This window comes from Scylla paramamosain, chromosome 27 (assembly GCF_035594125.1).
Source record: "Scylla paramamosain isolate STU-SP2022 chromosome 27, ASM3559412v1, whole genome shotgun sequence".
NCBI lineage: Eukaryota > Metazoa > Arthropoda > Malacostraca > Decapoda > Portunidae > Scylla > Scylla paramamosain.
The window spans coordinates 3,612,501-3,638,418 of NC_087177.1; the positions used below are offsets into that span (position 1 = coordinate 3,612,501).

General features: G+C 45.5%; 1 protein-coding gene across 1 annotated transcript in view; it reads left to right on the forward strand.

The window, feature by feature from the left end:
• Positions 1–25,918, forward strand: part of LOC135114048 (protein O-mannosyl-transferase Tmtc3-like) — a 210,136-nt gene that overhangs the window by 166,753 nt on the left and 17,465 nt on the right. The window contains exons 9-11 of the mRNA XM_064029701.1: positions 5,447–5,567; positions 7,796–7,990; positions 8,342–8,559. Of these exons, the coding sequence (XP_063885771.1) occupies positions 5,447–5,567; positions 7,796–7,990; positions 8,342–8,559 (534 nt within the window). The remainder of the gene's footprint in view (positions 1–5,446; positions 5,568–7,795; positions 7,991–8,341; positions 8,560–25,918) is intronic.

The window sequence follows — 25,918 nt, forward strand, 5'->3', positions numbered from 1 at the left end:
AGAGAGAGAGAGAATATATGGTCGTGCGGCACCAACATTTATTATTGATGTAGCTCTTTCTGACACTTCTTCTTCTTCTTCTTCTTCTTCTTCTTCTTCTTCTTCTTCTTCTTCCTCCTCCTCCTCCTCCTCCTCCTCCTCCCAAATTTTTTATTTTTATTTTTAACACTGCACCCCAGTCCTTCCGCTGCAACCTCTATTGGCGACTCTCTCTCTCTCTCTCTCTCTCTCTCTCTCTCTCTCTCTCTCTCTCTCTCTCTCTCTCTCTCAGGTAGGTAGTAAGCCTCTCTATTCTGTTCCGCGTTCCGCTCGAGTGACTTCATTCACGTGGCCGGGAAAGTCAACCGAGGCGAGCGATGTGGTGAACGAGGCAAAGGAACCCAACCCTTTCCACCTCTACTGCCGTCTTTCTTCGTTGTGTTCAGGTGGCGTCTTCACTGCGAGGGAAACCGTGAAACTCGCCTCGCTCTATGTGCGTCTTCTATCTTGTCACCCCCACGACTTCACCACTGCCTGCGTCTGTCTTTCTCTGTGTCTCTCTCTCATTCCACCCTCCCCTACCTCTCTCTCTCTCTCTCTCTCTCTCTCTCTCTCTCTCTCTCTCTCTCTCTCTCTCTCTCTCTCTGTCTCTGTCTGTGCGTGTCTCAGTGCAATGTTTTTTTTTTTTTAAGCGGATAAGTGTCATAATTTTGTATATTACCGTAGTTTTTTTTATTATTTTTTTTTCGTAAAGACTTTCTCTTGTTTACTTTGGGTTACGTTTGTAGCGTTAAGGGACCTACGTGGTAGTTTTGTGGTTATTTCATATCACGAGCAATGTTTTGTTTGCTTTGTGCGTGTGTGTGTGTGTGTGTGTGTGTGTGTGTGTGTGTGTGTGTGTGTGTGTGTGTCGTTATCTGTACTCTCTCTCTCTCTCTCTCTTTCTCGGCATTGCATTGTGGGAGGGTGAGGTGTATAGAGTTTTCATTAGACTTGGCCTTCACGTGTGCACTGTCTTGGGGCTAAATAATTACAGGTGAAAGGCGTAGATGAGAGGGAAGGGCGGTAGGGTGGCGGAGGGAGGGGCGCCGAAGATGTAGTGGCTTGGGTGCAATGCTTTATGGGGCACAGTGAATGAAAATAACGTAGTGGTATTACAAGAACGAATGCAGACAGGTAGACAGACAAAGAGAGAGAGAGAGAGAGAGAGAGAGAGAGAGAGAGAGAGAGAGAAATACAATTGTGAATGAAAATTTTAATGATTGTAAAGTGTAATTTTTTATATCAGTCTGTCCCTTCGTCCGTCCGTCTCTCTCTCTCTCTCTCTCTCTCTCTCTCTCTCTCTCTCTCTCTCTCTCTCTCTCTCTCTCTCTCTCTCTCTCTCTCTCGTATTTATTATCTCACCTCTTCTTTTCTTATTCATACCATATTTTTCTTCGTTGTCGTCGTCGTTGTCGTCTTCAGCGCCGTCTGGTTCCTGCTTCACCTTGCCTCACCTGGCGTCACCTGTCGTCGTTACCTGCTGTAATTGGCCCCCGAAAAAAGGGAACAATGCTGCACTGTCTTATTTAATTACGTACAGATAATATTTCCTTCTTGTCCTTGAGTAATTAGTGGTAATGAAGGGTCTTGGAATCCCCTCTCGATCGAGCGAGTCCCGAGGGAAGGGGAGCTGAGTATTCCAAGATTCTTCCTCCTTCCTCCTCTTCCTCCTCTTCTAGCCTCGTGTTCGTCATAGTTTTTTTCTTCCTTTTTTTTTATTGGTATTCTTGTAAATTTTCTTTTTCTTCCTCATCCTGTTCCTTTTCTTGCTCTTTTCTTCTTTTCCTTCTCCTCCTCCTCCTCCTCCTCCTCCTCCTCCTCCTCCTCCTCCTCCTCCTCCTCCTCCCAATATATGTCCACTTAGTAAAACAGCGCCATTTGTCGCTATTGTTTTAAGTACCTCCTAGTGATGGATAGTCTCTCTCTCTCTCTCTCTCTCTCTCTCTCTCTCTCTCTCTCTCTCTCTCTCTCTCTCTCTCTCTCTCTCTCTCTCTCTCTCTCTCTCTCTCTCTCTCTCTCTCTCTCAGTATTTATAGTTTTTCGCTTTTATTTTGCTTATTTATTTTGCTTTAATTTCGTGTAAAGTTGCATGTGTCACGGACGTTTTTATGGCCATTGGAAAATGTTTCAGATATTAAATGTATATTATTTTTTTCTCACTCCACTGCACGTTCATTTTTTTTTTCGTGTGTGTGTGTGTGTGTGTGTGTGTGTGTGTGTGTGTGTGTGTGTGTGTGTGTGCGTGGGTCGGTGGGTGGGTGGGTTTATATGAAGTTTTCTGTTGATCTTTTGGGCACAATTATTTTCAAGTAGAATATTTCCTTTTGTTTGATGCAGATGTAGTTGATGCGTTGTGTGGTTGCACGTTTCGCTGTCTCAGGTTAACGTTCGAGAGTTATTCAGTATCTATAACGTGTCCTGAATTTTAGCTTTTTGTTATTTTTTTCTTTTCATTATATTTTTTTTTGTAAGGAGGTTGTGTGGTTTGTAAATTATTATTATTATTATTATTATTATTACCATTATTACCAGTGTGTGTGTGTGTGTGTGTGTGTGTGTGTGTGTGTGTGTGTGTGTGTGTGTGTGTGTGTGTGTGTGTGTCTTTCTATGTACGTATGCGTCCTTGTTGGTAGAAACGACTGAGGCTTTCCTGCAGGAGGAGAAACTCGTATGTTTCCAACAATGGCTTCCAATAACAATTAAATTAGCAGCAGTGTTGTTCGTTTTGCCGCGCAACTGTACTTAAGTCGTGGGAAGTGCGGCGGAGCGCGTAGGTGGTAGGGATAGGAGTGGATGAGGGGAGGAAGGAGGGGAGTGAGGGAGCCAGGCAAGAAAGAGAAGCAGGAAGGAAAGATAAAGCAACAAAGAAATAAATTATCAAGGTACATAATGGAGGAAAGGACTAAGGAAGCAAGGAAGGCCACAGAGAGAGAAAGAAAGAAAGAAAGAAAGAAAGAATGCACCTGTCTGCCTAATAATGGATAAGGCTAAGGAAAAGAAGGATGGATACAAAGAAAAAAAAGAAAAGAAGGAAGAGGCAAAGAAAGAATATATTAAGTTACGTGATAGGAAGGAGTGATGGGGAAGATAGGAGGAAAAAGAAAAGGAAAAGAAATCAAGGAAGAGAAGAACAAAAGAGCAAAAGAAAGAAAAGCAAAAAAGACAAGAAAAGTATCAACTTACCTAATAGGGAGGTGTGGAAAGGGACGGAGAAAAGAAAGAAACAAGGAAGGAAGGAAGATAAGAAAGAAAGAAGGAAAGAAAGACATGAAGGTGCAAATACAAGTCAGACTCGGGAAGAGCATACGTGATGGAGGAGGGGGAGGCGAAGCTCTTTGTTCCTCACGCTCGTCTCCTGCAGCGCCTCCGTCACCCGGCATAGGAACGTATCTGGTCAGCGTGTCTCGGTGGAGCAAAAATTTTGGGCACAATTTTTTGAGGCACTGCGACACCTCCAGCTGGCTTTTTCTCCCTCGTGAGCGGCGTGCCTTTCGTCCACCCTTCGTGTTTTGTCCTCGACACCTCGGTCTCGGGAACCTGACTAGCTTTGCATCCTTCACACCGTTCGTGGAGAAGATAGCGGGCAAAGGAATATTCGGCCACCTGAGTTGCTAAAGAAAGGCTTCTCTTGTGTGCTCGTGTTGCCTAACCCCACCCTACACACACGCACACACACACACACACACACACACACACACACACACACACACACACACACACACACACACACACACACACACACACACACACATGCACAGGAAGGTGGAGTGAAGTGGTATCGACTATTAATAAGGAAAGAATAGCTGAAAAAAATATCTTTATTCTCTCTTTATGGCTGAGTTCGTACCATGTCTGTGTGTAACAGTGCACCGAACCGCGATGAATTTCCTGGCTTAGTTTAGTGATACAAAAAAAAAAAAACACACACCTGCAGTTATAATTGTCTAAAATATCATACGTGGTGGTCGTCAGACATGCATCTTTCTTTCCTTTCTTTTCTTTTATCTTTCGTCTCTCTTTCGTTCTTTGTCTTGGCGCATGAGTATACTCGTATATTTTTTTCTTCTTTCTTCTTTTAATCAAAGGTGTTACGTGAAAGTGCATGAAAGGGATAGTCATTTGGTAATCTTGCTTCCTGCTTCCTGCTTCCAACTAGTTCATATTTGCCAGTAGTATGAAGTGCTTCAGTGTTGGAGGTTAATGATAATAATGGTGCCAAGTTATGTGATGACGCGTTGGAGAGAGAGAGAGAGAGAGAGAGAGAGAGAGAGAGAGAGAGAGAGAGAGAGAGTGTGTAGAAAAGTGATAGCCATGCAACACACAAAACTGTAATCAAATGACTCTCACCTTCGGGTATGACTCAGGCAAACAATTGGACGTGTGTGTCTGTGTGTGTGTGTGTGTGTGTGTGTGTGTGTGTGTGTGTGTGTGTGTGTGTGTGTGTGTGTGTGTGTGTGTGTGTGTCCTTGCCTTGCGTGTCCAGAGGGCGGGGACGTGTCGTGACATGTAACATCTGCATCATAAATTCCACTGTGAAAGCTTCCTACAGTATAGAAGCCTCGCTCACCTCTGTCCCTTGTCCTCTCTCTTCTTTCTCCCTCCTTCCTTTCTCTTCCCTTTATCTTACGTTCCTCCCCCCCCCCCGCAGCTTTTACCTCTCTACCATTTTTTTCCCTCCCCTGCTTCCTCGTTCCTTCTTCCTCTTCTTTCCTCCTTTTTCTTTCCTGTTATTCGACGTTTCCTTTCCCTTCACGTTTTTTTCTCTCTCTTTTTCTCTTATCTCTTTTTCTGTTGCTCTTCTTCTTATTCTCCTTTTCTTTCATTACTCTCACTGTTATTCTAAGTTTCACCTCCCCTCACCTTCCTCACTTTTATTTTTCTTACCTTATTTTTTTCCTATTCGTTTTCCTCTTTTTCCTCACCCCTTTCTCCTTCCTTTCCCTCCCCCCATTATCCAACCTCCTTCCCCTCGCCTTTTATCTTTTTTTTTTCTTTTTATACCTTTCCCCCACTCACTCCCTGTCTCCTCACCCTTGTCTTGTATTCTCGTCTTTCCCTCGCTCAGCCACGCTCCCTCCTTCACTCCCTCTCACCTTCGTCCCTCACCCCTGCTCCGAGTCTTGGGTTTTCCTTGAGTTTGTCTTGTTTCCGGCAAATGTGTGTTGTTCCTTCTTCCTCTGGCCCGCTGGTAAAAATTCTGTTTAGGGGCTGCGGAAACAGGAAGAAAGAGAGAGATTTTTTTTTATTAATAACATGAATGAAATGATGAATGACACATCACATAGGTATTGTCTTTCTTCGACGCCCTTTATCAAGTAGGTTTTAATTAAGACTATGCAACTTTCTAGGGATCTTCAGGTTTGCATTGTATGTGTGATCTATTGTGTAATCCTTCCTAGCACGTTCTCCTTTTCTCCTCCTCCAGACAAGCCAAGAAATACCTGTGGCTGGCGCTGCTGGGGCTCCTCGCCGTCCACGCTGTCAAAACCCACGTACGGAACTTCGACTGGCGGGACGAGTACACCATCTTCACCGCCGGGCTGAAGGTTAGTGCTGGCGGCCTACGTAAAGGGGTTGGGTGTTTCTCTGCAACGTCAGGGTGTTAAAAAACTCCTAGGGGATCTGGGCTGCGAAGAGAACAGTTCAGAACGTTGGATTTTTTCTTCTTTTATTCTTGCTGGTGAAATAAATATTTTAAAAGGGCAGAGGAGGGTAGACAGGTGGTTATATCGCTGTGTATCAATGTTGTTCAAAATTTGATGATGTTATAAATTTTCTAAGATGGGGGAAACAAACGCCCTTCCTCCTCCCTGTCCTACTCCTGTTTGTGTATTGAAGTGAGGCGCAGACTGTGTCCTTGGTGTACCAGTCATTACCAACACCACCTGCGTTGTCCTTGGCAGCCATGCAGTGAAAACTTGAACGTAAATGTGTGGATGTGCTCATTTATTTTTCTTAGGAAATCGCTGTTCCAAAACTTGAAGCAGCGATCTTAAGTATCAGTATCTGAGTTATTAGCGTGGAAGGAACAGACGGGACATAAACAGTGATAAAATGCAGTTTAACGTTTGAGAGAGAGAGAGAGAGAGAGAGAGAGAGAGAGAGAGAGAGAGAGAGAGAGAGAGAGAGAGAGAGAGAATTTCAACTACTTTCATTCCAATCTGAATTCGGTATGTAATGCAAACTAAGCCCATAAAGCCGATATTTTGAAAATTTCAATTTAGATTACAAACTCCGGCATTGAAATTGAAAAATAATGAATGAGTTTTCATCACACACGCACACACACACACACACACACACACACACACACACACACACACACACACACACACACACACACACACACACACACACACACACACACACACACACACACACACACACACACACACACACAGTTTTGCATATTTATGACATCAAAGAATTTCCATAAGAATCAGTCCCTCTTTTATTTTTCTATGTTTATGGTTCTGGAGAGTTCTACTGCCATATATTGGTTGACATGGTTCACGCAGTGGGGGCACCAGGTGGCGTGTTTTATCCCATAGCTGCAGAGAGCGACACAATCCCTTACCTAAACCACATTGCTATAAAGTCCTGAAGATCAGTCATTTAACCATCACAGTATTCATTAACATTTCGTAATCAAACCTTACCTGTAAACTTTATAGAAAAAGAAAATTAACGGCAGAACGACATGAATTTTCGAAGAAAAGAATCCTCGTCTGAATATATAACTTTGAGAATCAAAATTAATCTGAGAAGTTTTTTGGAAAGTTAAGGGAAGATAAAAGTGTTGAAGAAACGTCTCTAAGAAAAAAAAAAATGTCAGTAAGATTATGCAGCAAAGAGAGAGAGAGAGAGAGAGAGAGAGAGAGAGAGGGAGAAGGCGCTTGGCAACACGACCGAGAGAATTTAGAAAGGCGTTGCGTGAAGGAAATAAACATGAATTCCAACCTTATCGTCGGTAATTACTTAATATTCCGTAATGGTGCGGGGGAGGGGTAACGATAGAGGGAAAAGTACGAAAACCTTTGACTCCTTATGCTGAGCGTGCTGAGTTCATGTGAAAACTCAACGAACGTGCTGAATAATCCGAGTGCGCTAATAACTGTGGAGCACTTTTTTATTTATTTTTTATTTTATTTTGTGTGTGTGTGTGTGTGTGTGTGTGTGTGTGTGTGTGTGTGTGTGTTTGTGTGTGTGTGTGTGCGTGAAACGGCGAAACAGTGATCGAAGCCAGCAAGCAATTACCACCGTTAGCTTTCTATCTCCCTCCTCAACCCTCGTCCCTTTTCTGCTCATTATCTCATTCTCGAGCAGGGATGAAGAGGGGGAACGAAAGAAACTGTCGCTGCTCTGTCATACACCTCTTTTTGTAAGTGTGTAGGTATGCATCTCTCTCTCTCTCTCTCTCTCTCTCTCTCTCTCTCTCTCTCTCTCTCTCTCTCTCTCTCTCTCTCTCTCTCTCTCTCTCTCTCTCTCTCTCTCTCTCTCTCTCTCTCTCTCTCTCCTTGCATTTGCCGTGTATCTGTGTATGATTTTTCGTGCGCTGGAATCCGTCAGGTTAAGCACGAGACGTTAACAGAAGACTGACATTTTCCTCAAGGTGTTCAGTTTTAAACCTGGAACAATTTTATTTTGTTTTAGTGTGTCTGTGCCTTTGTAATATTAAGAGGCGGCGCTGTTAGACTTTAGTATTATGGCGCCAGGTAGATAATTGCCTTATCATTCATTCATTACACCTGAGTTTCTTGTGCCGCCATCCCAGGTCAACCAGAGGAACGCCAAGCTCTTCAATAACGTGGGCCACGCTCTGGAGTCCCAAGGCCGCTTCGCCGAGGCTCTGCGCTACTTCCAGGCGGCGGTGTCGGTGCAGGAGGACGACATTGGCGCCCACATCAACGTTGGCCGCACGTACAACAATCTCAAGCTTTTCTCCGACGCCGAGCAGGCCTACCTCAAGGTGTGTGTGTGTGTGTGTGTGTGAGGGACGAGGGAGTTAGGTTATAATAGGTTGTTATGACACTGTATTCTTGGAAGGCTTAGTAAGGAGTCTGTTATTTTGCGTCACTATTTCCACGCTGCATCCTTGAAAAACTAATGACGATTCTTTGAACTCCTTTCATCACCGCTTTGACTCTGTACCTTTACAAAGCTAATGAAGTTCATTTGTTTCTTCTCATGTTTCTTGACATTGTTCTCCTGGAAAGCTAATAATGATCCTCGCTCTCTTTTCATCTTCCATTGTCGTCGTCAACATCATCATCGTGTCCTGTGTCTTTCCTCCCGCTGCCACTGCTTCTCCTCCTCCCAGGCCAAGTCCCTGCTGCCCAAAGCCAAGCCGGGAGAGAGCTACCAGGCCCGCATCGCCCCTAACCATCTCAACGTGTTCCTCAACCTGGCCAACCTGATAGCCAGGAACGAGACCCGCCTGGAGGAGGCCGACGCCCTCTACCGACAGGCCATCAGTATGAGGGCGGACTACACTCAGGCCTACATCAACAGAGGGGACATACTGATCAAGATGAATAGGTGAGTACACGCTTATACTCATGGGTGAAGGATGTGAGTTGTGATTGCTGTGTTCCTGAGGTGTATTTTGGTTGTGTACGTGTTTGACAGTACGTAAGTGGGCCGTCGAATCGTTATTGCTGAATTTTAACTGGCGAAATATTTGGTAATTCTCGTCGTGTGAGTGAAAGTGAAAGCCGGATCTCACGTGCGCTAGTGATGAGTCGGGGAAGTGGTCTTAAGGGAGATGTCGCACCACGCACTCAGTCTAATTCATCTGCCGGCGTGTGAACAGTGGTGTCAAAGTGGCTGTGCCGTGAAGTTGGTAACATCTGTAGTATGGAGGACGCGTCCCTGGTGAAGGTGCAGCGATATGAAGCCTCTCGAGATTTCTCTTATTCAAGCGATCACAGCGTTTTGTTTCTTGCCTGTCTGCTGCGAAATGAGAGAGAGAGAGGTGTGTGTGTGTGTGTGTGTGTGTGTGTGTGTGTGTGTGTGTGTGTGTGTGTGTGTGTGTGTGTGTGTGTGTGTGTATTTGAATATTGCTTTATGAGTGTAAAAGTTATCTGTGACAAGTGTGAAAATGGATGTGCCAACTCCCGAGATGAATGGGACACTCTTTAACGCTGATGCCAGACGACCTTAACATTTTACGCGGCGCCATAAAACTTAATCCTTCCCCACCCTCCCCCACACTCCCTCTCCCTTCCCCCCCACTCCGCCTCCTGCACAGGTAAAGAATTCTGCCGAAGGTCAAAAACAAACCGAATAAGATTATAAGATTTTAACGAATCCTTTTTCTTGTCTTAGTGGGCGGCAAATACAGAAGCGTAACACAAAATCGCATTCGTTGGAAGAAAAACAGAGAAAACAGCATTCTCTCTAATTACGCTGCCGGAGAGTCGGTGTGAATCCAGCACCTTTAGAGTGACGTGGGAAAACTTTTTTATGTATATTTTTTTTTATTCGGTATTCAGAGGCTTTCGTGCAGGTAGGGAAAGGTGAGGGCCGAGGAGTGATGGCAAAGGAAGGTATGATAACATGGAAATGGGCTGTAGCAAAGGAGGGGATGCTTGTAAGACTGCATATGTGGCAGTGCTGGCGGTAAGGAAAGCATGCTGGCAGAGAAGTAGTTTCTGACAAGGGAGGCAGGCATGCTGCTGTAGTAAGGAAAAAGTCCTGGCAGGGAATGATATTTTTAAGGAAGGGTTAGCGGGGCAGAGTAATGGATTCTGGGAAGGGAGGTGATGCTTGTATAAGGAAAGAGTTTTGGCAGGGGAATGGTAGTTTCAGAGAAGGGTTAGTGGCAGCGGAGAGGTGTTCTAGGACTCCTGCCTGCACCTGAATAATTGATGCGGTGTGTCGGGCGGGACCGAGGCGGACCCTTGCAACAGGTGGCTGCGGGAGGATCGAGGTGCCCGGCGGCGGGGCCACGAAAGACTGGGCAGGAGAAGGTGCTCTTGCTGGCCTTCTCATGAGCGTGTTGACGGCAGGGTGTGGCGGAGGCTGGTGAAGGCTGCAGCTCACGCCCCCTGAGGCCTAAGGCGTGGGTGGTGCGGTGAGCAGGTGGACATAATTGCGTTCTTGTTCTTTTCTCCGCTTATATATTTTTCTTCTTGTTAATAGTTTTCTCTCGTCCTTATGTTATATTTATGAAGGCACGGTTTGCTTTTACATTTGTTTTCTTACACGTATTAAGTTTGTAGAGTTGTATTGCTGATCCCTTTGTCACTCAACGCAGTCTTCCTGATGCTCAAGGTGAAGGAGTTAAACATCAACAAAATAATACGACTTCATACGACAATCTCTCGAGGTTTTTTTTTTTTTTTTTTTAATCATCGCATTTAGAGCAACTTATGCTTCCCTTCATCTTCCCTTCCGGACTCAGTTAGCAATTCTGATTGAGCAGTCTCCCCTGACAGCCGGCTTGCTGCGTCTCTCCGCTACCGAATGTCACTGCACGAGGGTTGGGAGGAGGGCGAGGGAAATTGTTGGTATATCTATTGCCGCATGACCCTCTCTTAAAAAAAAAAAAAGTGTAAATGCTGAGATGAATAAGGAACGTTGGGTTTGCTTTTCTACACATTGCTGTTCCCCTCCTCTTATGTTTCACTCTTTCCCTATTTGTTAATACTGAAAATTTGCTGGTCTGATTTGGTGACTTAATGTAGGTTATTGATAGCAGATATGAAGGACTGTTCCATAAATTGCGGCCTTGGAATTGCATTGACGTATCAAGCTTCATTGGTTTTATTTATTTATTTATTTATTTATTTATTTATTTATTTATTTATTTATTTATTTTATGTGTGTCTTTTTAGTTTTGTGGGAATTTATCAAAGCTCTTTTTTCCAGTTAGGAGTGTAATCTCTCTCTCTCTCTCTCTCTCTCTCTCTCTCTCTCTCTCTCTCTCTCTCTCTCTCTCTCTCTCTCTCTCTCTCTCTCTCTCTCTCTCTCTCTCTCTCTCTCTCTCTCTCTCTCTCTCTCTCTCTCTCTCTCTCTCTCTCTCTCTCTCTCTCTCTCTCTCTCTCGAATGTGAGATTATTTCATGGTCGAGAATGTTTTTTTTAATGTTTTTATTTATGTTTAACATTTTAATATGCCACATGAATTCAGTTTTCTTTATACCTCCAATTTCTTTTTTCTTTGTTCTTTTTATGTCCTTTGCATACAATTTTATGTGTCAGCGAATATTTTTAAGCTTAATTCTGACGTGACTTTTACTTTGCTGCTCCGTTTCACATTTTTCGCTTTCAATTTTTCTTTTCTTATTTTTATGCTCTCTCTCTCTCTCTCTCTCTCTCTCTCTCTCTCTCTCTCTCTCTCTCTCTCTCTCTCTCTCTCTCTCTCTCTCTCTCTCTCTCTCTCTCTCTCTCTCTCTCTCTCTCATTGTTCCTGCCCTTCTGACTCCCTTTCACAGTCCATTTTTTCCTCTCGTTTTTCTTGTCTTCATATTTTCTTTCCTTGTCTTTGTTTGCTCTTCCTTTTCTCATCCTTTCTTCACGTTATGCTACGTTTACCTCCGTCCCTTTTCGCCAATGACTTCTTCCTCCCTTTCTTTCTTTCCTTCTACCTCTTTTTTTATTCCTTTCTGTTTTTCCTCCTCCTCCTCCTCCTCCTCATCTCCTCGCAGGCTGGGAGAAGTTTCTTGCTCCTCTTTCATACTGTCATTAGCCACTCGACACTGCACGGTGAAGGGAGTAAATATTTGCACACGAGGTGAATCCCTGCTGGAGTGTTGTTTGCCTGGGGGAGGAAAGAGGAGGGAGGTGCCAGGCAGAGAGGTAGAGAGAGGGAGGAGAGGAAGGAAGGGAGGGAGGGAAGTAGGCAATGTATATTGGGGGAAAATAGAGAGAGAGAGAGAGAGAGAGAGAGAGAGAGAGAGAGAGAGAGAGAGAGAGAGAGAGAGAGAGAGAGAGAGGTAAGTTAGGTTAGGATGGGAAGGAGGAAAGGAAGGGTTGGTTAAGGATGTATCAGTATGCATGGGAAGAGGCGCCGGAGGTGGAAATGTTTGGAGGAAAGGGTTAGTTAGTGCTGAGGGAGGGAAGGAGAATGGTGTCGGAATAAGGAAAGGACGGGCAGAAAGAGAGAAAGGGAGGGAGAGAAAGGTAGGCTCATATGCTCCCAGGAGAGGTGATTAAGAATATCATACAGGGCAGGTGAAGAGCGCGCTAGGAACCTTTGCTGGGTATAGTGGCGCCGAGGGAAAAGTTTAGGAAGGAGGATTAAACAGGCCAGCAGGTAGGTAACGTGGGCCACGGGGGATACAGGCGATAGCTAAGCAAATAGACCTAAGAAGAAGAATGCAGCAGAGGAGAGGAGCTGCTAGGTATTCCGGAGAAGTGCCTAAGAAATATCAAGGAAGAATACATCTTGCCTTGGAATAACGGTAATGGTTCTTTCGTGGAAGGCAATAAAGGAATGAAATGAAGAAGGGATGTGCGCCTTAGAGAGAGAGAGAGAGAGAGAGAGAGAGAGAGAGAGAGAGAGAGAGAGAGAGAGAGAGAGATGTGTGTGTGTGTGTGTACGAGCGCGTGTGCGGAGTGCGGAAAATACGCACACACAGATCTGTCGGGTGCTCTTTGCAGAGGTTTGTTGACGACCGCTTTGTCTCGTGTTTGGACTGACGTCACAACAGATACCGGGGAGGGGAGTGGGGAGGGAAGGAAGAAGAGGGAATGTTCTTAAGGAAGCGAGACTAGTGCCGACTTCCTCCTCATTAAGGGACGCGATGTTTGCCGCCGCGGCCTGCCATCTACTCAGGACCCGCCGGCCGTGCCCAAGTCCTGCCAGCACAAAGCTTCGTTCATCCCGTGCTTCAGAGACTGGCGGGGTCGGGCACGTCTTGGCATTGGAAACTTTTCCTGCGCTGCATAGTTCTCGTGATTTATTTCCCCAGTGTGCGTGCTTGCTCACACTTATGTTGTGGAAGAACACACGGTTGTTATTCCTCGAGTCTCGTGCAGACGCCCTGTGCACGATGAGCGCTGCCTCAAGGACGTTTCGCTGGACTCCTTCCAAACCCTGGAGCGAGGGAAGGGCCCAGCACACCTCCGCCGCCACACACGTGCCACTGCCACCGCCTCCCATACTCAAGCTCGAGCCAGCCCGCCAGCTCGGCCTGTGTATCCGTCATGACTCGTGGCCGAGCACCTGGCGGAGTGAGGCCAAGCTGAGAAGGTCTGTCACTGCCACCCTGTATCACCTCGGCCATTTATATACTTAACATGCAGGAGAAGGCACCACGTCGGTCCTGGATTCCTCTCCTAACTTGGCAGGGTCCCACCCAATCTACAAATTGCATTGCCTTGCCGGTCACGGCCGCAAGTCCGAGTCTTAATCAAATCGGAGTTGGTGCCTGAGGAGTGCCGCTGAATAATGCATCCCTGCCAGGTGCCATTGAAATTCTCGGCCCGCCTTCCCGTCGCTAATGATCCCGCCGGCTGAGGAGGCTCGGGACGCTCCTCCCTCCTTCCCAGTCGCCGCCGCCTGGACCCGCACCTCAGCCTACCGCCCTCCCCGTCCTGCCCGCCCCGCACTACTCTGTCCACAGGTAGTCCCGCCAAGAATTACTAGACGCCGCGAATATTAACGAGCATCGCGTCAAGCAGCGGTCTGAACGTGAGCTGCACGGACAGACATGCACGCGGATCGACAGTGACTCAGCCCACACGCACGAGGTCACCTTCCCCTTCCTCTTCCAAGCGCCCCTCCCCGCCCATCACCACCACTGCCACCCGGAGAGCAGGTGACCCTCGGGCGTGTAGTTATGTCGGCAATTACTGTTATCCGCCTTAATTGACCGTCCTCCACCAGCCGTGAGGGAGAGATTCTTGGTTGATGTAATTAAGACGATTCGTACAAAAGGAGGTGGGAAATGGGTCTTGAGAAGAGAGAGGAGAGAGAGGAGGCAGCATTAGTGGCGGAGGAATGAAGAGAGTGATGGTTAAGGTTTTATCGAATGTGGTAATGGTGGAAATTCGTTGATGGTATAGTGGCGACGGCGGCAGTGGCGGCGGCGGGGCGGTAAGCGGGGTCATTTCTCAGATGTCATTAAGGATTGTGGTCGTAAGAAGCTCAGTTAAGGGAGAGTTGAGCGACTCGGGCTGAGGATGAAGACGTCGAAAGGCTGTGAGGAGCTTTTGGGGGAAGCTTAGGTGTTCGTGGCCATAATGAAGGAAGAGAGATGGCAATGGGTGAGGGGAAATTTTTGAAGAGAAGTAGCAGAGGAGAAAATTGGGAGAGAATGGAAAGTAAGGAAAGAAATACGAATAGAGACAGTAACAGGAGAGAGAGAGAGAGAGAGAGAGAGAGAGAGAGAGAGAGAGAGAGAGAGAGAGAGATAAAAAGACGGTGAATGATGAGAGAGATTACATTGGCTGGAGCTGGATGAGGAGGATACTGAGGAGCAGGGTGGGTCAGGCCTGGAGTGAGGGAGGGTGACGGAGGTGGGTGCCGAGGAGTATGTAATGAAGACGTGGAGTGAGGTGGATAGAGGTGGGGGTGAGGAGGGGTGGTAAAGAGGGCGGTAGATCAGATCAAAAGTGAGAGAGTAATAAGGTGGAGTAGGAAAGAGGTGGAGGAGGCTGAAGGTGGACCGTAAGGTGGGGTGTGACTCATTAGGGGGAGGTGGATGGCTCTCTGGTGTGTGCTGGACCACGCCCCTCCATGTCTCCCCTTGGTCTCTCTCCACACTCGCTAATAAGTTCCCGCCATCCTCCCCTCGGGGCCTTTTTCTCTCCCGATGGGTTTCACTGGGGGATGTTTACCTATGTACTCGATGTCATTCCCTGCCCGTCCCGCCCCCCCCTTTTTTTTTTTTTCGTTAACAACATAACTTTTCGTCTTACAGCTTCTTTTTTCTCAGTTTTACTATCCGATTACATTTTTTGCCGTCTTTCTTTGACTGCTCTGTACTTCAATTTTCGTTTCATTTTTTTTTCCCTTAAGCTCCTGTAATGTCATTATTTTCCGGCACTCTTCCCACTTCCAGATGAGATTATTCTTTTTCCTCCTCGTCCTTTTTTTTTTTTTTTCCGTCAGTGTCATCGCCATGTTTTTTTTAGCGTTTCATCTTCCTCATCCTCTCCTTCACCCGGGTCCTTGTCCTCATCCAAGTACTTAGGGACTCGCGGAGGGGGTGAGGGGCGCCTATCACTCCATCGTCTCCTGTCTGTGTCCCGTCTTTGCGTCAAGACGAGGCCCCACTAACCGAACACGTGTCATCAGCCTTAAGGAAACAAAAGAAGACAAACACGAAATAACAAAAAGAAACCTACTTTTACATTCTTTCCTCTGCGCGCCCATCGACGCTCCACTACCGGGCTTATTTAATTAAAACTTGGCACTCTAGGGGCGCGTATGTGCTGCGTGGCCCCGACCCGCCCCGCCTAAACGATCTTACTGTTAATACCAGGTTGATGAAAAAAGTTAAGGATTAGCAAGAGGTGTGTGTGTGTGTGTGTGTGTGTGTGTGTGTGTGTGTGTGTGTGTGTGTGTGTGTGTGTGTGTGTGTGTGTGTGTGTAAGGAACCAAGTGGGCCTGGAAGGATGAGAGGAAGAGCGGCCGAGCTTCATTAAGGATTGCATTAACTTAACGGCCTCCTTTACTTTGCCTTGAAGGGGGTTGCTTCCACTATGCACACACACACACACACACACACACACACACACACACACACACACACACACACACACACACACACACACACACACACACACACACACACACACACACACACAGACCGTATTGTGATTCCCTGTTTAATTAGGATTTTTCTATGCGAAGTTTTCATGATCCTTGCGCTCCAGCCATAAGATTAATCCGAGTCAATATAAAGCTTTTCTCAGCAGCCAGTCAGCCACGTCCAGCCAATCCTTTCACACTCCGAGCCACCCCCACCCATTCTCACACAGCTCTCTATAAGCCTCGTAGATCTCAAGTGTAAGCCGCACCAGTATGCTCTTAACTAGACCTTTACAAGTCAATATCTTATCACCCTAACTAGCACTGGTCACAAATCGAGTACCAGTAACCTCTTGCGCTCACCACTTCGTTTAGCTTGTGTCTCTGTCTTAACCCTTCTGACCTGCTGACCGTGCTTTTGCAAAATATGACAACTGTCAGACTGTCAGCACACGAGAAGATTGAAAATTGAGAGGAAAACAGAGGAAGTGACCGCGGCGTTACTGGAGCAAAGACTGAGAGAAAAACAGAGAGGAAGTGAATGCGGCGTCACTGTACCACCGGCCATGACTCTTTCAGCGTCACCACTACCAAAAGTCAAACCTACACAAGCTGAAGTAAAACGTCACCTCACCTTCAGGTTATTTTCAGCTTCACTCATTTCAACACATCCCTATTAGCCCCTGTCAGCGCCAGCCACCGCCACTATCGCGTCCCCTCCTCCCTCCAGAGAACTGATTAGCCCCAGGCAAGAGCATACCCACCACCACCACCACCACCACCACCACCACTACTACACACTCAGTCAGCAGCAGCAGGCCCCCAACCAAACAGCCTCGTGCTCAGAGCCACCCAGCTTACCTAACCAAGTCTGCGGAACCTGCTTGATCCTCGGAATTAATTAGGTCCAGATACTTAGTAAAATGGAGTTCTTTGAGACCTTAATGAGGAAGAGACTAAGTGCGATGCTGCTTCTGCTGTTCTAACTCCTCCTCCTCCTCTTCCTCTTCCTCCTCTTCCTCTTCCTCTTCCTCCTCTTCCTCTTCCTCCTCCTTCTGCTTTTCTTGCTCTTGCTTCTCCATCTCGTAGTCTTCTTCCTCCGTCTCGTCTCTTTCATCTTGCATTCTTATCGTTCTTCTTCTGTTACTTCCTCTTCTTTGTGCTTCTTATTTTTTTTTTTGTCGTCTAATGTGCGTTTTGTTCTTATATTTTCTTTAGTCTTCATCTTATTATTATTCATATTATCATTCCCCTCCTCCTCCTCCCTTCACCTCCCCCTTCCTCTCCTCTTTCGTTGGGGGTTTACTTACAGAATGTCGCCTTTCGGAGATTGGCACCGGTAGTTTAGCATCAGATAAAGAATAACAACAATATACATCTGATCTCTTTCCTATAAAGATTTCCATGCAATTTTCCCAAACTTCTTTCCCCGCTAGACTGGCTGGAAGGAGAGGTGGGTGTGGATGAGCCTTCGTCCTTACTATCCTATTCTGTACCCTTAAAAAAAAAGTGTTCTTCCTTGATGTTCCTTTGCGTTTTTTTACTCTCTCTCTCTCTCTCTCTCTCTCTCTCTCTCTCTCTCTCTCTCTCTCTCTCTCTCTCTCTCTCTCTCTTTCTGGCAAACTGCAGAGAATACACTTTAGTTTTACACATGTTTCTCCCCCTCCCCGCTTTTCACACGCTTTTCTCAATCTCAGCTCGCGCCCCCTCCTCGTCCCCTTACTGTCTTTTATTATTGTATCACCTTGCATTCTCCCTATTCGTTTTCTTTCCTTCCTTCCTCCCCATTCGTTTTCTTTCCTTCCTTCCCTACGTTCCTTCCTTCCTTCCTTCCCCCGCACACATAAATTCTCCGCCATCGTTCTTGTAATCCTTTGTCGAGACTTTTACCTTGTGCTTCACGTGTAATTTGAGCTTCGGCGCTTGTACCTTCTTATTACCTCATATATTACAGGTGTATTTGTATAGCTGTTATATATATCGAGCCTATACGCACATTAAACGCTCTCTCTCTCTCTCTCTCTCTCTCTCTCTCTCTCTCTCTCTCTCTCTCTCTCTCTCTCTCTCTCTCTCTCTCTCTCTCTCTCTCTCTCTCTCTCTCTCTCTCTCTCTCTCTTGCTCCATCTCACTTCCTTATTTACTTTACTTCTCAGGTTATTACGCACTAATAAGAAAAAAGTACCTGGCATTAAGACAATTTATTTTGCTAAGAGGACGTAGAATGTGCAGCGCCCCTCGCCACCTCTCTGCCCCAAGACGCTCGTTATCCACCTAATCCTTCACATTATCCTCTCCCAGTGTTCCTCGGTGTAACGATCCCAAGGCGCTTTGTGCTGCTCTGGGTGTCTGATCCACTAGATAACGCGCCGGGGGAACTTGTGGTGGGAGTTCATACACACACACATACTCGTACACACAGTAGTATGTTTTTTTTTTTTTCATCTTGTTTTTTTATTATTTTTATATGAATTGGATTTCTCTCTCTCTCTCTCTCTCTCTCTCTCTCTCTCTCTCTCTCTCTCTCTCTCTCTCTCTCTCTCTCTCTCTCTCTCTCTCTCTCTCTCTCTCTCTCTCTCCAGTTTCTCGTCATATTCATTGATGTATGTCTTGTTTTATCCAGCAACACGCTCTTGAGGAACCTTGCCTTACTATGACACCGCGGTACCTATTTTGAAACTTGTAGAGGTGATTAGTATTGCAAATTATGAATACAAGAAAGATTTGCCTCATAATCTCCCCTTAGACTCCAGAGAAAAAGCGAAGCAATCCGGAGTACCGATTTTCACTAAATGATTTTGTGCTCCAGATTAAGTAATTTTACCGAGACTGGTATGTTGTTTTGGATTACTGCCGCGCTCGTGACCTTGTGATCTTGTGACGTGGTGCTTCATACTGACCTTTTCGTTGGCATGGATATAAAAATATTTAATTCTTTTCGGTGAGGGATTGAAGGGGTGAGGCGGGGGGGAGATATTTGCCAAGTTAAATTATTGCAGTAACATTTGGAGTTCTCGCTGTGGTTTTGCGTCATTCCCGCATTGATCGTTCCTCCCACCCCGGGGCTTCTTTTTGTGTGCGGTAATTCTATTTGTATAGACCTTTATAAATACAATAAATGAACTACAGCAAGGCTTATCGGGAACACTGTGGTGCTCTAGATTATATTTTACCTCTCCTATTCTTATTGTTCTGCGTTTAGATGATGTACTTGCCCAATTGATGATGCTTGCCACTGCTGGATCAGATGAGGAGCTTGGTGTGTTGGTAGCGTGGAGGGCCGGTAGTGAGATTGGTATTTCTGGTAGCTTGGAGGTCGTGGGTAGTAAGATGATATTGTCGATGTGTGCGAGTAAAAGACACGTATGATGACAGTTCTACTTGATTTAATAATAGGTAGAATGTACACACTTGAATCGAGACGAGATTATAACGTGACGATTGACTGTTCCCTCTCTGAACTGATGTGAAATGATGACTGAGCAGCGTCTCTCAAGACTGACTGACTGAGAGTAACTGAGTGAGAGACCAAGACTGGCTGCTCGTGACTGGGTGACTGACTGACTGACGGACTGAGAGCTCGCTACCATGCGGGCTCTATTTATCTGAGTTAGGTGCATCACGTTTTGGTTTTTGGGGAGAAGAAATGACCAATAAGATGCCAGAAAATGAGGTGAAAATGACAATGGAAGAGCTCGTTATTTTAGCCAACGACCAGCGAGGACTTGGAGCGAACACAGGTGTTTTCCCTAAGGACTGGAAGTGGGTGTGAAATTCCCTTGAGAGATAGAGAAGGAGAAAAGTTGAAACAGAATAGACTGGCTGGCCATGGACACACGTGGGATGAATATGAACACACACATGTGGGATGGATATATGAAATGGTGAATATACATATATATATAATGATGATAATAATTGTTGAGACCGATACAGTGGGATTGCTCTCTCTTAACTTTCATATTATAAAAGTTTCGTGGTAAGTTTGCATTGCGTATACGTTTACAGTAGATGTAGAGCAAAGATAGATGTCGTAGTAGTAGTAGTAGTAGTAGTAGTAGTAGAGAAATTACATTTTTCAAGTTATCTTTCATCCCAAACCTTCATTATTTTTTTCCTGCAGGTGGAATGCCACAAAAAAAGTTAAACTATTATTAAGAGACGTCCACCTAGCTGTGTGTGTGTGTGTGTGTGTGTGTGTGTGTGTGTGTGTGTGTGTGTGTGTGTGTGTGTGTGTGTGTGTGTGTGTGTGTGTGTGTTATTTCAAAGTTTTATTTCAATGTTTTAAGAAGTCAGTCAGTTGTGTGAAAAGTTCTGGCATAGTGTATTCTGTACTGATAAAACTGTGTATTCATTTATTATTCAGTTGACATCGTTCAGCTGTGTCTTTCAGTCACCTAACCACAGGCTGGGCGGGAATGATTGACTCAGCAAGTTACATTTTCTGCTGCTCTTTCTGGTGTCAACATTTATTCATATTCATACCACTGCCAGTTAGTTATGATGTCTTGTGTATTTTCATCTAAGCTGTCCCATACGAGGTGATTTTTATTTGATATTTAATCCATTAATAATTCAGACGTTTCTTTTCCAGTGTGTGTGTGTTTTTTTTTTTTTTTTTTCATGGTCAAACCAAAACCAACGCTTCCCTCTAAAAGACTTAATGATCCCTACCCGCACGACAAGTGTCAGGACCTTCAGGTATAATTTCAATCTCTCATTGCGGCGATGGCGTGTAAATATTTGACGAAGGCACAGAAGTTTTAAAGGCAAATATCGAGGGTCTTAGTTTGGCTGGTTGCGAAAAAAAAAAAAAGTAGTACTTGCAGCAGAAGAGAGAGAGAGAGAGAGAGAGAGAGAGAGAGAGAGAGAGAGAGAGAGAAAATAGCTCACTCTCACTCATACTGTATTACCATTGAACTTAACTTTTCTATTTAATTTCAAACACTGTCCCTCCATAAGAAAAAAATCAAACAAACTACCTCGAATCTATTTTTTGCATGAGAGTGCTCGGGATTTTTGCTGCGAATTGGGCAAGCGAAGAGGGTGAGAAGGGGCTTTAGAGTGCGGAGGGAGACCGAGGGAGGCAAGGGAGCAGACTGGAATGGAAGGGGAGGAAAAGAATGAAGGGAACAGGAGGAGGACACTCGAAGGAAGGGAAAAAAAGGGATGGGGGAGTAGTGAATGGCAGATGTGAAGTAGGAGGAAGAGGAGAGACTATAGAGAAGGGAGAGAAAGGGAAGCAAGACTAGGAGAGGGAAATGAAGACTTGATGGAGAGCTGAGGAAATTTGTTTGCGTGGTGACACTTATTAATAGTGCTTGGTGTTGTACTGAGTTGCAGTGGTGGTGGTGGTGGTGGTATAGTAGTTGTTTAAGTTTTGGTAGTAGTAGTTGTTGTTGTTGTTCTTGTAATAGTAACTGAAGAATTTACATATCGACAAAACGCCACTTATAACTGAAAGGTGGTAGCAACATTCTCTCTCTCTCTCTCTCTCTCTCTCTCTCTCTCTCTCTCTCTCTCTCTCTCTCTCTCTCTCTCTCTCTCTCTCTCTCCTCGATCTACAACTCTTTCTTTCTCCACAACTCGCATTTCCTCTCCTTCTGCATCTCATTTCGCCATTCCTCCTCCCTCGTTTGTGTTTCTTGAGTGCTCGCAAGAATCTTTTGATATCATGTTTCTGTTATTGGATGTCAGTTCTTCCCGCGATGCCTCCGTCAGTTCTGGCTGGTTTTATACATATTCTTTTTTCTCCCGCTCGTATTTTTCTTTCCTCTCGCGTCTATTACGTGTGTTGTGTGAATTCCTGGTTGACACGGGAGGAGAATGTAACGTGCGTGGCCTCAGAAGCTTAAACAGACAAGTGTACTCTCCTTTGACTTTGACTGGGGGGTACCATGAGAGACACGGGGGAAATGAAGCGGTAGGGAGTTGTTTCAAACGATGCGTGTGTGTGTGTGGGTGTGGGTGGGTGGAAGTATGTGAGGAAGGCTTACCTAAGGTGCAATCATGAAGTGTACCAAAGCCTACCTGTCTCTCACCTATCGCCGCAAACCACATCAATGGGAGTCCGTTAGTTCGTGTCTGTGAATGCCTCAAGGTGAAACACTGTAGACGACCCATTAGTTATGTGTGTGTGATCGACAAATCTTTCCTTTAGGTCATCGTCTGCATCACACACATGTAGCTTTGTTATGAAGCTAACATGTTTAAAAGCACACGAGAAATTTCAGTGAGCAATTTCGTGCTTCTTCTGTGAGTGAATTGTCAAACAGTCTGAAATTGCTTTCTGTCTAGGGATGGGAGGAGGAAGGGAGGCGCTAGGAATATAACATCAGAGAGAGAGAGAGGGAGAGAGATTGGAGGGAAGCTGTTTATGATGGGAAGCTAAACTAGGTTAATCTAAGGGTGGTCACATCAAAAGTAAAGGCACTAGAAGCGGCGTCTCTGTTACTGTGTTGTGCTGCGTGGCCGTGTCATCCAGCACAGCGTCTCCCCGTCACCTGTCCTCTCTGAAGGTAATCTGATCTGCCGTGTGCTGCCCGCCTTAGAAATAAAGCCGCCAGTGATGAAAGGAATAGTTGTGTTAGACGTGAAATTTCATTATTATTGTGAGTAAATCATTCTCCTGCTTCACTTCCTTGTTTTTGTCTCCGTTTTCTTTATTACCATGTTCATTTTCTCCTTTGACAGTAAATATTATAATTTATAACAACAACAGCAGCAAAAACAAACATTATGGTTAATATATATATACTGTTTTTAGTTGTTCTTTGTGTTTCTCCTTTTCATCACCATTATCATTATCATCTTTGTCTTTCCATCCCTTCCTTTTCATTCCTAAGTGTTGTCTTCACCGCTATACACAAACTCGTATTTAATCTGGTCGCTCGGTCCATCGTTGCTTCATTTACTTATACAGACTCCACTGGTAGTAATCATCCAATTTACCTTACCATCATCATTTCCTCCTCTTTTCCATCGCCGTTTCCTGTCATCTTCCTCCTCCTCGCGTCATCTTCACCCGGGAAGCATCCATAAACCCACAGCTGAAAGGTCAAGGGCCAGGCCAAGGTCACGATGATGATAGGAGGTCAGTTGTGTTCTGTACAGCCTCCCGCCGCCGCCCCCAGATTTTTCTTCTTTTTAAGAGAGAGAATATGTCGAAGGTGCCTTTCCCTCTCCGCCCCTTCCGCCAACACCAGTCGTCTTTCATTTTTTGATTCCCACACAAGAATTTAAATTTTTCTTGTTTCTCTCTCTCTCTCTCTCTCTCTCTCTCTCTCTCTCTCTCTCTCTCTCTCTCTCTCTCTCTCTCTCTCTCTCTCTCTCTCTCTCTCTCTCTCTCTCTCTCTCTCTCTGTCTTAGTGTTTCATCGAATAAAGGAAATTAACTGAATTGAAGTCGATGAAAATGAGACGAGATACTTCAATGGTTGTTGGTGAAATATGGGATAAGGAGGAGGAAGAAGAGGCAGAGGAGGAGAAATGCAGGAAGGAAAAAGAAGATAAGAAACTGGGGTGAAGTTCAAGGAAGAGAAAGAGAATATGAACATTGAATAAAATGCAAGAGAAAGAAAAAAAGGGGGAAAGATATTAAATGTGAAATACTGACAGAAAGAGAGAGAGAGAGAGAGAGAGAGAGAGAGAGAGAGAGAGAGAGAGAGAGAGAGAGAGAGAGAGAGAGAGAGAGAGAGAGAGAGAGCAAAGAAATGAAAGGTCAGAAAATGCTTTAATCCAGACAGGATGAGTTAAGACATAAAACAGAGAAACAAAGACAAAAGACGCAAGAAAGAACAAAGAAGGTAAAAAAAAAAATCTGTGATAATAATAATAATAATAATAATAATAATAATAATAATAATAATAATAATACCGGAAGACGGAAGGGGGCGCAAGTTGTGGTGGAAATAGGAAACCCTCACAGTAAAGGAAGCAAATAAACAAACAAGGAATTAGAGGGAGAAGCAATGAGGGGAGAAGGAAGGAAGGAAGGAAGGAAGGGGAAACGGGAAAGGAGGAGGAGGAGGAGTTTTATCTGACTGGTTGACCGGAATGAGAGGAGGTGGAGGAGAAAGGGGAAGAAGAAGGTAAGGAAGGACACAACCAGGCTCATCAGACACTCTAGTCAACACTCCCTCGCTACCAAGAACATGATTCACCGCGTCAAGATTTGCCCGCGAATAAATTACTTGTGTCAGTCATGTTTGGAACCCCACTGAGACTGACCAGCGAAACTACTACTACTACTACTACTACTACTACTACTACTACTACTACTACTACTACTACTACTACTACTACTACTTCCTCGTCGTCGTTGTCGTCGTCCATCCTCCTCCTCCTCCTCCTCCTCCTCCTTAGTTTCTTTCCCTTGTGTTCTCCTTCCTCTTCCTCCTCCTCTTTCCACATACAAAAAACACCCTACTTAAACCATACATTGATGATAATTTCTCTCTCTCTCTCTCTCTCTCTCTCTCTCTCTCTCTCTCTCTCTCTCTCTCTCTCTCTCTCTCTCTCTCTCTCTCTCTCTCTCTCTCTCTCTCTCTCTCTCTCTCTCTCTCTCTCTCTCTCTCTCTCTCTCCCGCTCCATTTCCGCTCCACATTACACTTCACAGCACTGCCTCTTCATAATCATTTCAATTCTTCCTCCGCCTGCCATCCACCAGCGGCCGTGCGCCCATCACCACTACATTCCCCGCACCTCGCACCGCACCGCCTGCTGCCCCGGGCCACCGCTGCTGCCTCGTAACTCGGATTTTGCAGCGTGGTAAAGCCTGTTCTTCGCCAGCCCACCACTACCACCACCACCACCTTCACCTTCCGCCCCGTGCCGTCCTTATCCTGCACCCACTCTCTCTCTCTCTCTCTCTCTCTCTCTCTCTCTCTCTCTCTCTCTCTCTCTCTCTCTCTCTCTCTCTCTCTCTCTCTCTCTCTGATGGGGCTAACGAGCCAATATCGGTTTTTTTCTTCCTTTTTTTTCAATCTCCCAGTATTTTCACTTCATCATCTTCATTTTTTTTTCCTTCAATTTGTGTCCAGGTTTTGCTTATATTCTGCTGCCGGAGGTTGATGGATCAGGTCATCACGAGTGACCAACGAGTAATAACAGGGCGTTTAGTTCCTCCTCCTGCTCCTCCTCCTGCTTCTGTTTCTCCTCCTTCAGCTTCTGCTCTTGCATCTTTATAGTCTTTATCCCTCACTTATTACGTCCTCTTAGTTCGCTTTTTATTCCCTCGCTCTCCTTTTCTCTTCCCTCCCCACTCACTCTCATACATATTTTAACACTCTTTTCTTCCTCCTCCTTCCTTCCTTCCTTCCCCTTTGCTCTTTCTCCCTTCCTTTTTATCTTTTATTTATCTACGTCTTGTTCATCCATAGTGTTTTTCTCCTCCTGATCCTCCTCTTCTTTCCCCTCCTCTTCCTTAGGGTTTTCTTTCTTTTTTTTTTATTTATTTATGTCCTCCTCCTCCTTCTCTTCCTCCTCCTCCTCCTTGCTCTTCATGACCTTCGCGTATCACCTCCCGTGTGTGTAATTTCGCACCCATCACAGTCTCTCTTACTCGTGTGAAGGACTACAGAAAGGTCATTAAGAAGTATATACGTACGTACTAGTCTCTCTCTCTTTCTCTCTCTCTTTTGTATGTGTGTTTGTGTAAAGTACAGTAATTTTCGTCCATTCCTTTGCTATTTTCACTGTTACCATCAATCTGGGAGTTTTGCAGTGCGGATGACGACCCAATCCTCAGCGACTCAGCTAAGCCAGGGTGTGCAGGGGTGAGGGGGAGTGGCAGAGGGCGCGGAATATAGGAAAAAGTGAGAGGCCTCGGAGAAAATCCAAAAGGAGGAGGGATAGAGGGCGAGACAAGCAGGCAGGCTGTTGGGTTGGCTGTCAAGCAGGTGATGAATGGGAAGTGGGAAGTCTCCTACATTATTACCTCTCTCTCTCTCTCTCTCTCTCTCTCTCTCTCTCTCTCTCTCTCTCTCTCTCTCTCTCTCTCTCTCTCTCTCTCTCTCTCTCTCTCTCTCTCTCTCTCTGTATTTACGGGTTTCCTGTATGTGTATGTTCAAGATCGCGTGAGAGAGAGAGAGAGAGAGAGAGAGAGAGAGAGAGAGAGACAGTGTGTGTGTGTGTGTGTGTGTGTGTGTGTGTGTGTGTGTGTGTGTGTGTGTGTGTGTGTGTGTGTGTGTGTGTACGC